This window comes from Argopecten irradians, chromosome 1, assembly GCF_041381155.1.
Source record: "Argopecten irradians isolate NY chromosome 1, Ai_NY, whole genome shotgun sequence".
NCBI lineage: Eukaryota > Metazoa > Mollusca > Bivalvia > Pectinida > Pectinidae > Argopecten > Argopecten irradians.
The window spans coordinates 3,066,143-3,080,423 of NC_091134.1; the positions used below are offsets into that span (position 1 = coordinate 3,066,143).

General features: G+C 38.1%; 1 protein-coding gene across 1 annotated transcript in view; it reads left to right on the forward strand.

The window, feature by feature from the left end:
* Positions 1 to 14,281, forward strand: part of LOC138315238 (arginine-glutamic acid dipeptide repeats protein-like) — a 142,209-nt gene that overhangs the window by 4,679 nt on the left and 123,249 nt on the right. Inside the window, 1 exon segment of the mRNA XM_069256104.1 lies at positions 1,082 to 1,152. Coding sequence (XP_069112205.1) covers positions 1,082 to 1,152 — 71 coding nt within the window.

A 14,281-nucleotide genomic window follows, 5' to 3' on the forward strand; every position in this document is an offset into this window, starting at 1 on the left:
TGCACAACTCCAGGCAATTAAGGCCGCCAGATTAGCATCCATTTTGGATTTGTCTTGGTAAAGGTGTGGTGGTAGTTATTGTGTGTGGAGCACACCTGTAAAACATGCATGTTTGGTGTATAGACCCACTGCAGGTGATTACTGACATCTTCATCACATCCCTCTTTCATAATATTTTTTTATGATAATAAATTAAATGTCAATGATTTTCTAACAAAGTCAAATATCTTTTTTTCAGTTTGTCAAAGACATGATGGCTAGACTCTTTCTCATGATTTACATATTCATGAGCAAAACTCTTGTTTTTCTGAAATTTATTTATAATGTCATTGTTTTAAGTTAAAATTACCTGTTCTAATTTAATGATTACAACTATACTGGGAGATATATTCCTTGGCTATATTCTCATATTTTGTATACCTAAATCAGAGTGGCCTAGTGGTTCAAGTTACCTCTGGATTGAGAACCCCTCTTGTGAGTTACCTCCTAAACTTGTCGTATTTACTTTGGGTGTTAGCATCCCCCGCCATCCTTTAAGTAACCTTAAATTGTGTGTCCCAATAAGTGCCCCAGGGTGAATAAATTGAATAAAGAAAAAAATAAGAAACTATTAGTTTTTATATTATCTTTCTGTATTTATTTCAAGATCAGTGGAAATTATAAGGCCTCAAAAAGAGGTAGGGATGTTTATAAGGATGGGACGCTTATTTGGTTGAATACGTATGGTACCTTGAATTAAATGCAGACTGGAAAAATAAAAACTGTATAGATTCTTTCACAAATTGATTTGTGGCTCACTTCATGCAATGATTGTATGAGAGGCTTATTCAAATTTGGTTTTAATGATGGGCCTTTATTTTTTTATCAATTTTTAACTGTCCTTGGCACTTATAGGATGGAGTACGGTAATACAAATGAACCAGCCTGAACAACTTGGTCATGCCTGTGTAGACATACTATAGATATATGACAGTGTGTATATCCCATCTCACCAGAGTGATTATTAATGATACCCTGATACCTGGTGCTGTAATTGGTGTTAAATAAATGATGTTAAATTTTTAATGCCTTGCTAATTCAGATTGTGTGTACTTGGAGAATTCCCGGCGGGACCAGCCCTACCTAGTCTGTGGGATCAAAGATTTTCGCCTGGTGAGTACAAAGCCTTTTATAACTCAGACCTCTCAATTATTTATGCTTAATTGATATTTTTATTTTTGAATCTCATATTTTGCTGATAGTGAGGTTTGAAAAAAAAAAGAAAAAAAGATTGTAATGTGAATAACATATGAAACATCTATTCCCCAGGTTATCATCTCTCTGTGTTGGTAGATAGGTTTGTCATTGAGCTCAAAGCTTAGTCATTTGATAAGTTATTTTCTAGTTATAGGCCTTTTGTCTGTCACCTATTAGGAAGGTGAGAGTTTTTACATTTTAAGGAAAAAGTAGCTGAAATTCAGATGATGTTTAAAAGCCACCTATACTTCCAAAATGGATTTCAAATGTTTTTAATTTTAACTAAAAATCAAGTTTTATAATTGTGTAGACAGTTATTACATTATTGTTATATACTTATCATCATTTACAGATAAGAAATTTTACATGTTAACTTCGATAACGCTACTTGTCTTAAGTTTCCTGGCGTTGTACTAAATATCACACCGTAGGTGACTTATCACTGCGTCAGATGGCAAAACAGTGATAAGGGAAAATTTGTTTTAGGTTGTAACTTCATCTTTGGTAGGCTCTTGGTTCCCTCCCTTGGCCAAGACACATCAAAGTCAATAAAAGTGAAAGTTTCTGCACTTACTTAGGGTTCAGCAGGTGTGTGATGACTTGTTCCTCATTATCAGTATAACATGACTGGGTGGGTTTGTTGCTTGTTGTCTTTTGCAATACTGTCAAACCTGTCTGTAACGACCACTGAAGGGGTGACAGAAAAACGGTCACTATAGACAGGTCGCCTTTATAGACAGGTTGGGGTTTTTCGTGCCAATCAGCGAGCCAGTAAATAAAACTGAATTATATTAATGCAAAACAGACCTGCTATTGGATATTTATATATTTATTGCCATGCATTATTTAAGAAATGATATTTGTGTTCGTTTGATTTTTTTAATGTTTGGATGGGGCTTTCAAATGCAATCGGAAATTTCGATCATAACAAAATCAACTCGTTTTGATATGTCCCTAGTAGATTTTTTCAGCTTTGAACATAATCATTTCCTAGCCTAATTACTGACTTCATATGGCCATGAATTATCTGTGCAAGATTTTTTTCAGATAATGTATTCTTGTAATATTTTTACAATACATTCTCACTGGCAAGTCGTATGTAATGTTGCCGTGTAACCACTTTTGACTGATTAATCTCTGAACATGAAAGATAGATTTGGAGGAGTTTTCTCACAGTATATAACTTAAAAACTATTAAAATCACAATGCAGGTACACATGTTAACTTTCAGTAGCATTTCTACCAAGTAATGTGACTGTATTTTATTGATAAGCACATCGAGTTACATCGGGCGAATATTCGACTGACTCAAATCGTAAAGAAATCGAACATAAAGTTATAGGACTAATTTGAAATAGGTTAAGTACAGGCCATTTCTTAGTAATAAAACAATGTTAAATATCGACAATGAATAACGGAACACATTAAATAAATCAACATGTTTTATTTTGCCTACCGTATCATCCGAGTTGTGGCTTCAAAATCACGCTTTACGAGTGATCTTTTCGTGCACATGGCGTTCGCGACCAAACATAATTTCAGTCTTTGATAGGCATAAACGGTCGTTAAAACTTCCATCCCAAAGTCGGCAACCATATTTGAACCTTAAATGTTACGACTGCTAGGTTATAAACCATACAGTCCTGTATAAACAATTCATAGCTTGGGCTTCAGTAATGGCTGCCATTTGCTTACTAAGGGAGTTAATTACCGGAAGTAGGTCAAAGGGACGCTACTACACAAACACTATACTCGGTACTCGAAAAGTTGATCTCGGCGACCTGTCGTTAGACAACTTTGACGGGGCTAAAATGACTGGTCGTTAGCCACATTAGACAGGTGGTCGTTATGCACAGTGCCATTATATAGTAAAAATGCACGGGGAGTCTAAAAACCGGTCATTAGAGACAGGCGGTCGTTAGAGCAGGTTTGACTGTATCCTGAAGTGATAAAACACTTTAAAAAGGACAACAATTCCACAGACATTCTAACACAGGGTCTTGTAAAGTGGTCAGACATTCTACCACAGGGTCTGGTGAAGTGGTCAGACATTCTACTACAGGGTCTGGTAAAGTGGTCAAGACATTCTACCACAGGGTTTGGTGAAGTGGTCAGACATTCTACTACAGGGTCTGGTAAAGTGGTCAAGACATTCTACCACAGGGTTTGGTGAAGTGGTCAGACATTCTACTACAGGGTCTGGTGAAGTGGTAAGATATTCTACCACAGGGTCTGGTGAAGTGACTGGACATTCTACCACAGGGTCTAGTAAAGTGGTCTGGTGAAGTGATCAGACATTCTACTACACAGGGTCGGTTGAAGTGGTCAGACATTCTACCACACAGGGTCTGGTTAAGTGGACATTCTACCACAGTTGGTCAGACATTCTACCACACAGGGTCTGGTCAAGTGGTCAGACATTCTACCACACAGGGTCTGGTCAAGTGGTCAGACAATCTACCACAGGGTTGGTAAAGTGGTCAGATATTCTAACACAGGGTCTGTTTATTATAAAGTGACCAGACATTCTACCACAGGATCTAATAAAATGTCCAGACTTTCTATAATTGGGTCACAATATCCGGGCTTAAATACCTATAATATAATTATATGGGACATTTACGTGTTTTGTTTAACTTCAAGTATGAACTTTTGGTTTGGATAATCCAAGCTTCCAGCTCCAAATTAAACCATGTCCTGCTTGATTTGGATCAATAAAAACATCCAAAGCACAGACTGTACTAATTGTACCTATAATAGGTATGCTACATTATTCATTTAGAAGGTAGTTTTAAACAAGTGTTTTAGCATACATTAAACTTCTATTCAGAAATAAATGTCTATAGTTCCACATATCTATATCCGTGTGGAAAGTCCACCCTACCCCTAAACCTGTCCTCTGGAATGTGGTGGCCAAATGATGCAGTCAAAGTCTACCCATACCCCTATATATAGCTAAACCTCTGGACTGTGGTGGCCAAGTGGTCCAGTCAAAGTCTACCCCTACCCACAAACCTCTGGAGTGTGGTGACCAAGTGGTCCAGTCAAAGTCTACCCCTACCCACAAACCTCTGGACTGTGGTGACCAAGTGGTCCAGTCAAAGTCTACCCCTACCCCTAAACCTCTGGACTGTGGTGGCCAAGTGGTCCAATCAAAGTCTACCCCTACCCCCAAACCTCTGGACTGTGGTGACCAAGTGGTCCAGTCAAAGTCTACCCCTACCCACAAACCTCTGGAGTGTGGTGACCAAGTGGTCCAGTCAAAGTCTACCCCTACCCCCAAACCTCTGGACTGTGGTGGCCAAGTGGTCCAATCAAAGTCTACCCCTACCCCCAAACCTCTGGACTGTGGTGACCAAATGGTCCAGTCAAAGTCTACCCCTACCCCCAAACCTCTGGACTGTGGTGGCCAAGTGGTCCAGTCAAAGTCTACCCCTACCCCCAAACCTCTGGACTGTGGTGACCAAGTGGTCCAGTCAAAGTCTACCCCTACCCCCAAACCTCTGGACTGTGGTGACCAAGTGGTCCAATCAAAGTCTACTTCTACCCCTAAACCTCTAGATTGTGGTGACCAAGTGGTCCAATCAAAGTCTACCTCTACCCCTAAACCTCTAGATTGTGGTGGCCAAGTGGTCCAATCAAAGTCTATTCCTACCCCTAAACCTCTGGATTGTGGTGGCCATGTGGTCCAATCAAAGTCTACCTCTACCCCTAAACCTTTGGACTGAGGTGACCAAGTGATCTAGTCAAACCTACCCCTACCCCTAAACCTCTGGATTGTGGTGGCCATGTGGTCCAATCAAAGTCTACCCCTACCCCTAAACCTCTGGAGTGTGGTGGCCATGTGGTCCAATCAAAGTCTACCCCTACCCCTAAACCTCTGGATTGTGGTGGCCATGTGGTCCAATCAAAGTCTACCCCTACCCCTAAACCTTTGAACTGTGGTGACCAAGTGGTCCAATCAAAGTCTACCCCTACCCCTAAACCTCTGGAGTGTGGTGACCAAGTGGTCCGTCAAAGTCTACCCCTACCCCCAAACCTCTGGACTGTGGTGACCAAGTGGTCCAGTCAAAGTCTACCCCTACCCCTAAACCTCTGGAGTGTGGTGGCTGGCCAAGTGGTCCGTCAAAGTGTACCCCTACCCCCAAACCTCTAGACTGTGGTGGTCAAGTGGTCCAGTCAAGGTCTACCCCTACCCCTAAACCTCTGGAGTGTGGTGGCCAAGTGGTCCGTCAAAGTGTACCCCTACCCCCAAACCTCTAGACTGTGGTGGTCAAGTGGTCCAGTCAAAGTCTTCCCATATTTCTCTATCTATGTCCTGTATCCCAGATTGTTGAGGTGTCTTGACGTTTTACCACGGGCTTTCACCTTCTTTTAAACTGAATTCTTATACTTATTGCAAGTTATTTCCTTAGAATGAAACGTAAATTTGTTACATCATTTGATCAAGTTTATAAAGGTCAGGACGATCATCAACAGCAATGTAATTCTGATTTATATTCTGGTTAAGCTTGTGCTACCTAAAAATACCTAGACATGTAAAGTTTTTTTTGTAGGTTACCTCCCTTTACCTGTACACTAACTAATGTTTAGAAGCTAAAAGCTCTGTAACTTAGAAATTAGTATTGTTAACAAGAAGAAATTATTTTCAATACTGTGATATATACAGGCATGTATTTAAGGTATTGTATGACTCGCTAGCTTTACATTAGTGCAGCTGCTATCAACCAGATTGTGACTGTATTATCATCTATTATTGTAAATCAAAATCATTAAAGAAATCAGATGAAACATCTATCATTAAGGTTGAGCATTCTTTGTTCCGTGCTAGTCGATGGCAGACTGATGAGCTTAGGATTGGTTCATCCTCTTGACCGCTGTCAAGGATCAAGAGTTGTCGGATGTGTCGTGGAATTGTACAGTTTGTTGGAGTACAGAGATGTGAAATAATTGATAGGTTAACACCATAGTCTCATTACTAATTCATTACAGCTACCCACAGGCAATGGTCGACAGACAGACAGCCTCATCATCATCAGGCCTTTGTTGTACACCAGCTTTATCAAACAATTTCATTGGTCGATATGTCTGGTTATGGTTGTAAGGAGCCATTTGATTGGCCAGAGTGTAGATTAATGGACATAAGGAGCTGTGATAATAGTTGTTAAATCACCACTGTGTGGCTGTTAGACCCGAACAGATTATTGATTCACAATGAAATGTTAACTTTTGTGTTTTATCTTATGAGATTTGGTAACTTCAAAGACAACTAAGCTGTTTTTAGGTTATGTATTAGATATTGAGCTGCTCCTTACTACTCACTGAGGACGTTTTTATAAAGTTATCGTTACAGTTGATACTCGAACCTGGCAATAGGAAATAAGAATGTCTTAATCATTGTTTTTTTTTTCCGCAGAACAACCCAGCTACTTCTGTGTAGTAGAGGCCGTTTCTGTTGACAGTTGACAAATGCAACACGATTTCTGATTAAATGTCCTTGAAACTGATTGAATTTCATTTAGCATCTTTGATTCAAATTGTATTCTAGTATGTTTTGTCTTTTGACTTCAATAAATTTCTCATAGATATATTTGAGTTTAGTTTTGAACCTATCACAATTGCTGTTTAAGATGGTGACAGAGAAAAAGGTTGAAGTGTTGATGCAGTGAACATAAGAACAGTCCTTAAAGTGCTGAACCGCTACAAGGCTGCGACACGTTATGTCATTATAGCCACTTCATAGGCTCTCAAAGGGGCAGAGGTCAAAGGTCACACGTTAATGTTTCTTGTCAGTGTGAAAGGCAAAAGATCACACATGTAAAGTGTGCTTGATTTTGTACAGTGTGTGTATATCTATTTAAATGGTGATATATTATGGTACATGTTTTTACAAGTTAGAACCAGACTTCCCTGATAAATGTATTTACATAAAGCTCCTGACATCTTCAAGTGCAGAGCTCTGTTTCTGGAATATTTTATGGAAGGGCTGTGAGAGCCATATCCCAGGACACCAAATTAACAAGAATACTGGTGCCTGAGGTTACTATGGTAACTACACGATATATAAATATCCATATATCTTGTTCAAATCACCAGTGGCACCAAACCCATTAAAATTGATGGAAGTAATGAATGTGGTACTAGAACTATTGACACTGAATTCAAATTGATGTTTGGAAATCAATGTCATCAGAATGTTTTATTCAAGATTAATGTAGAATTGACTATCTTATCTTCTGATCTAACCTCATAATAAATCAATGAATGCCATGTAATGATTCCTCAGATGATTTGTTAGGTAAATCCCATCTACTGGAGCAATAAGTATAAAACAAACTGTACAGCTCTGACCGGTACGAAAGCATGGACAGACAGATTGAACCTCCCATGTAGACAAGTGAACTGAGGCTAATGTAGACCCATCTTTCGTAATAGGAGGAGCACATTGAGTTGTTGAAACATGAGAAATTTGACTCATTGATGATATACTCACCGTTATTAGTATACCTCCCCTTATAAGCACCCCTCTCCTCATGTGGACTCTCCCCTTATATAAGCACCCCTCTCCTCATCTGGAGAAGGAGTTGAACCTCCCCTTATAAGCACCCCTCTCCTCATCTGGAGAAGGAGTTGAACCTCCCCTTATAAGCACCCCTCTCCTCATCTGGAGAAGGAGTTGAACCTCCCCTTATAAGCACCCCTCTCCTCATCTGGAGAAGGAGTTGAACCTCTAATATAAGCACCCCTCTCCTTATCTGGAGAAGGAGTTGAACTTCCCCTTATAAGCACCCCTCTCCTCATCTGGAGAAGGAGTTGAACTCCCTTATAAGCACCCCTCTCCTCATGTGGAGAAGGAGTTGAACTTCCCCTTATAAGCACCCTCTCTCCTCATGTGGAGAAGGAGTTGAACTTCCCCTTATAAGCACCCCTTTCCTCATGTGGAGAAGGAGTTGAACCTCCGTTATAAACCTCTCTCCTCATGTGGAGAAGGAGTTGAACCTCCCCTTATAAGCACCCCTCTCCTCATGTGGAGAAGGAGTTGAACTTCCCTTATAAGCTCCCCTCTCCCAAGGAGTTGAAGTTGTATAAGTGCTCCCATCTCATGAAATTTAAAGATGTTTTACAACTGTGTGATACTTAACAATGCTATTGTATCCCACTTAAAAGTCTTTCATATGCAAATCACAGTGTAGTAACATGTCTCAAAGTAAATAAAACATATGCATGTTTCCTGAGACTGCAGTGCCAAGAACATGGAAAGAGTTGATATATGTTTGACCTTTTTTTGAATATTTTCGTCCACAACTTACTTATTGATTTCCTAATTAGCGCCCCGTTTGTTATAATTTTTAAGCATCATGGGCGCTAATTACTGCGAATATGATATATGTACATATCATATATAGCACAGAATACGCCTGATGATGTCTTTGAGAAAGGTCACATGTCTAAAGGAATAAATAGCAGAAGATGTCATTTTCATTTGAGAAAAACATTTGTTATTTGCTGCAGTGACCGATGATGTTGTTAATGTATTTAGTCAGTAACACACAGATGCAGTTCAGCCACTAATTCCCATTGAAGGACATTTCATGCTTTTATTACATTAACTTGAGTGTGTGCATGTGTGAACTTAATGTACAAAATGCAAGAAATTACATGGCTGAGGTCACAGGAAAAAATGAGTTTTTCATTTTAAATAAAATTAGGCTTCATGCATGGGCTAAACAGGCTGTAGGTTATTAGTCTGTATGCATTTAAATTTATTTATGCTTTTTTTTTCCCTCTAGGATATTTAAATAGAAATGTGGCCATATTGGCCAAACAATAACTGGTATACACATAGGGTGCTTAAGTGTGAGGGATCAGTTATTTACACAGTACTTCCCTGGCCAGTATACAGAGGCAGATTATTACCATATCCCTAGCACAGTATCAATACATCCTTCTCAACACTGCCAGCATGGACAACGCAATGAAAAAATATGGATTACAATATTCATGGAAACTGCCACTGGGAGTCTGTACATGTAGAGTTCTGACAATCAGAGTCTGGCAAATGATATTACATGTGATGGAACAGATAGGGCCTGCAAGGCAAATACCAAAGGGCTACATGTGGGTAGTCCCTATAAAAGAAGGGCATTGTGTATGATAAGTACCCTGTTTAAAAGGGTTTTTCGTAGATTTGGGTTTTTTTTTCTCATGTTGTGCGGAAAAAACTTTCTTACCTCATATTGGTAAGAAAATTGGTGTCATTTGCAGGAAAATCCTTTGAAAAAAAAATGAATTTTGGTATAAATTTAATTTAAATTCATTTACATCGGGAATGATGTCCATTATTGGCTTCAGTACATTCCTAGAAATAAAAATCTTGATAACTGCTTAATAAGGGCTCAACACAAAAGGTCAGCTGCAAGAAGATGTATGATAATGTGTATGTTAGGGAATCATGTTGCCATGGCAACACGGAAACACTTCAGGGTGCTTAAAAAATATAAGAAAAATAGGACGCTTATTTTGGGAACCAAAATATCATTAGTGCTCGAAAAACCTCTAAAAAGTCAACGTATGTCTGAACTTGTGGCACATTAATCTGTCGATGTAAACATATATGCATTCTTTCTTCAGATGGGCTTTATTACTACGTGATTCACATGTGAAAGACTAAGTTTATATAGGTTACAATATAATTCAAATGTTATAAGCAAATCTCGATTGAGAGCGGTGCTGTTTAAAAGTGTTTTGGGAACTTGACCATGTGCACATATGCATGGCTTCTGCTATGTGGGAAATCACTGATTTTGTTAATAATTGGTAATGGTACTTCACAAGGAATTGATCAAATATCATCTTTCAGGTAAATCAGCAAAACACATGCTTTTCCTAATGATTTCCTGCCTTACATTGATACCTTGATACCAGGTATGTCGGTACTCTGATTTTTACTGATTTCACCTGGGATAGTTCGAACTTTTCATCTTTTTCTGAAGCATAATTTCAGATTATTTCAACTGGTCCATCAATATTCATTTAATTTTGTTCAAACTAACCAAAAGTTGATCATTATAGTTTGTACATAAAGTGATATTTGCTGATTATAATGAGGTAGGTCATTGAGTGAAATAGACACGTAATGAAAAGTCAGACAGCAGAAAGTTAGACTCCATAAACCTGGCCAAGTTTGTACCTGTTTTGGAAATGATTGTTAAGTGACTTATTTGTCTTGGGAATATTGATCATATGATTGATATATTTGTACCAATACGGAAACATTCAAGTTTTTATACAGTTGATGGTGTTTGGCCTCATAAAGGTTTCAACACCAGTATTCAAGTCTTCCTTCAAAGGGAAATTTTCATGAAAAATTTAGTAGGAAAAATAGTGAGATGGCAACACGGCGAGATTTTTATGTTGAGTGTTTATAGTTTGTGTGGTATAACCATTACAATAGAATCTTCGGAGCTTGACAGTTAATCATTGCAACACTACCAGCTAGTTATATGAAGGATGGCAGTTTATATTAGAAGTTATGATAGCTGTAAATTTCAAAGTTCTCACTGTGTACACAGCATGCTCGTTAAGATGAGAAATTAATTTACCTTTTGTAGTAACAAAAGCAACAAATTACACTTAAAATCAAATTTTGATTTCTATTACAATACTGATTTATGCAGTTTTCGGAGAGTCAGTAAAATGAAAATTTGATTTCCATTAAGATATTGATTTGTGTCTATGCGAGACATGAAATGAACTCTTAATCATTTTTGTGGTAGAATGTAATAACACCTTTCAAAATTGTTTTAAATTTTTGATTGTAAGATGTTTTTATGTGACAGATAGATGTTTTAGTATGGAACACGATAAGTTTTCTGTATGTTTTTGTTTTCTACAAGATGTGTAGCTTTGAAGATATTTGATCAAGTTTCAATGGCATCTCTAGTCTGCAGTAAATATCTGAACAGAAGGGTGGACTCTCGTTACAAAGAAACCCAATCAGTTTTACTTAATCTAGCTCAGGCGATGACCTAATCAGGCAACAGTTTGGAGAAAGGTTGCTTAAGGTCATTTGAGGAATGATCAGTTTAAATGCCCCAAGGATTTGACAGTTGAAGCAGTTAGAATTAGCTATCTCTGTCTATGTCGACTTCCGTATTACATGAACAAATTTTCTATATTAGATCAACAGATTTTGATATTTGAGGAATTATCGGGGAATTGGTTGAGTTAGATGATGAGATTTCCTGTAGATCTGATACGGTTTGTCAGTAGTATTGACTTGAGCAATCTATAAAGCGTTTCGGCTGCAGTTACGGAAGTGTATAATGAAGGGAGCCTCGCGACACCACATCAATTTGCCTGCCGTTCCTCGGCCCAGGAATGATCCGTCTCTCAATGTATAGCCTCTTGAAATTGACTTTTCTGCTTTGTAAGCCATCTCTGTATTCTGCTGTACTTGGAATCGTGTTGGAAATATGCACGAATGGGCAGGAATCCCATTGTAAGGCTATCACCAGACATGTCTGTGGAGTGTGGGCAAACCTTCATCGATTCCTAGCCATGACTTGACAAGATAAAGAAGTTTTGTTGAGAATATGCTGGCTATCATTGAGTCTGGTAGCAGTGCTTAGTTACTGATGGTGAACATTGATTTGACTAAGGGGAGATAAGTACAGACATGTCTATATAGTTACTGATGGTGAACATTGATTTGACTAAGGGGAGATAAGTACAGACATGTCTATATAGTTACTGATGGTGAACATTGATTTGACTAAGGGGAGATAAGTACAGACATGTCTATAGTTACTGATGGTGAACATTGATTTGACTAAGGGGAGATAAGTACAGACATGTCTATATAGTTACTGATGGTGAACATTGATTTGGACTAAGGGGAGATAAGTACAGACATGCCCATAGTTAGTGATGGTAAACATTGATTTGACTAAGGGGAGATAAGTACAGACATGTCTATAGTTACTGATGGTGAACATTGATTTGACTAAGGGGAGATAAGTACAGACATGTCTATATAGTTACTGATGGTGAACATTGATTTGACTAAGGGGAGATAAGTACAGACATGTCTATAGTTACTGATGGTGAACATTGATTTGACTAAGGGGAGATAAGTACAGACATGTCTATAGTTACTGATGGTGAACATTGATTTGACTAAGGGGAGATAAGTACAGACATGTCCCATAGTTAGTGATGGTGAACTTTGATTTGACTAAGGGGAGATAAGTACAGACATGTCTATAGTTACTGATGGTGAACATTGATTTGACTAAGGGAGATAAGTACAGACATGTCTATAGTTACTGATGGTGAACATTGATTTGACTAAGGGGAGATAAGTACAGACATGTCTATATAGTTACTGATGGTGAACATTGATTTGACTAAGGGAGATAAGTACAGACATGTCTATAGTTTACTGATGGTGAACTTTGATTTGAACTAAGGGGAGATAAGTACAGACATGTCTATATAGTTACTGATGGTGAACATTGATTTGACTAAGGGGAGATAAGTACAGACATGTCTATATAGTTACTGATGGTGAACATTGATTTGACTAAGGGGAGATAAGTACAGACATGTCTATAGTTACTGATGGTTGAACATTGATTTGATAAGATAAGACATGTCTATAGTCTATAGTTACTTGATTGGGTGATAAACATTATAGTTCGTTTAACTACTAAGGGGAGATAAGTACAGACATGTCTATAGTTACTGATGGTGAACATTGATTTGACTAAGGGGAGATAAGTACAGACATGAACATTGAATTCTAAGAGGAGATAAGTTGTATAGTTACTGATGGTGAACATTGATTTGACTAAGGGGAGATAAGTACAGACATGTCTATAGTTACTGATGGTGAACATTGATTTGACTAAGGGGAGATAAGTACAGACATGTCTATAGTTACTGATGGTGAACATTGATTTGACTAAGGGGAGATAAGTACAGACATGTCTATATAGTTACTGATGGTGAACATTGATTTGACTAAGGGGAGATAAAGTACAGACATGTCTATATAGTTACTGATGGTGAACTTTGATTTGACTAAGGGGAGATAAGTACAGACATGTCTATAGTTACTGATGGTGAACATTGATTTGACTAAGGGGAGATAAGTACAGACATGTCTATAGTTACTGATGGTGAACATTGATTTGACTAAGGGGAGATAAGTACAGACATGTCTATAGTTACTGATGGTGAACATTGATTTGACTAAGGGGAGATAAGTACAGACATGTCTATAGTTACTGATGGTGAACATTGATTTGACTAAGGGGAGATAAGTACAGACATGTCTATATAGATGGTATGGTGAACTTTGATTTGACTAAGGGGAGATAAAGTACAGACATGTCTATAGTTATGATGGTGAACATTGATTTGACTAAAGGGGAGATAAGTACAGAATGTCTATAGTTACTGATGGTGAACATTGATTTGACTAAGGGGAGATAAGTACAGACATGTCTATATAGTTACTGATGGTGAACATTGATTTGACTAAGGGGAGATAAGTACAGACATGTCATAGTTATGATGGTGAAACCTTTTGATTTGACTAAGGGGAGATAAGTACAGACATGTCTATAGTTATGATGGTGAACATTGATTTGACTAAGGGAGATAAGTACAGATGCCCATGGTAACCTTTGATTTGACTAAGGGGAGATAAGTTCTATAGTTACTGATGGTGAACATTGATTTGACTAAGGGGAGATAAGTACAGACATGTCCTATAGTTACTGATGGTGAACATTGATTTGTTTGACTAGGGGAGATAAGTACAGACATGTCTATAGTTACTGATGGTGAACTGTTTTTGATTTGACTAAGGGGAGTATAAGTACAGACATGTCTATAGTTACTGATGGTGAACATTGATTTGACTAAGGGGAGATAAGTACAGACATGTCTATATAGTTACTGATGGTGAACATTGATTTGACTAAGGGGAGATAAGTACAGACATGTCTATAGTTACTGATGGTGACCATTGATTTGA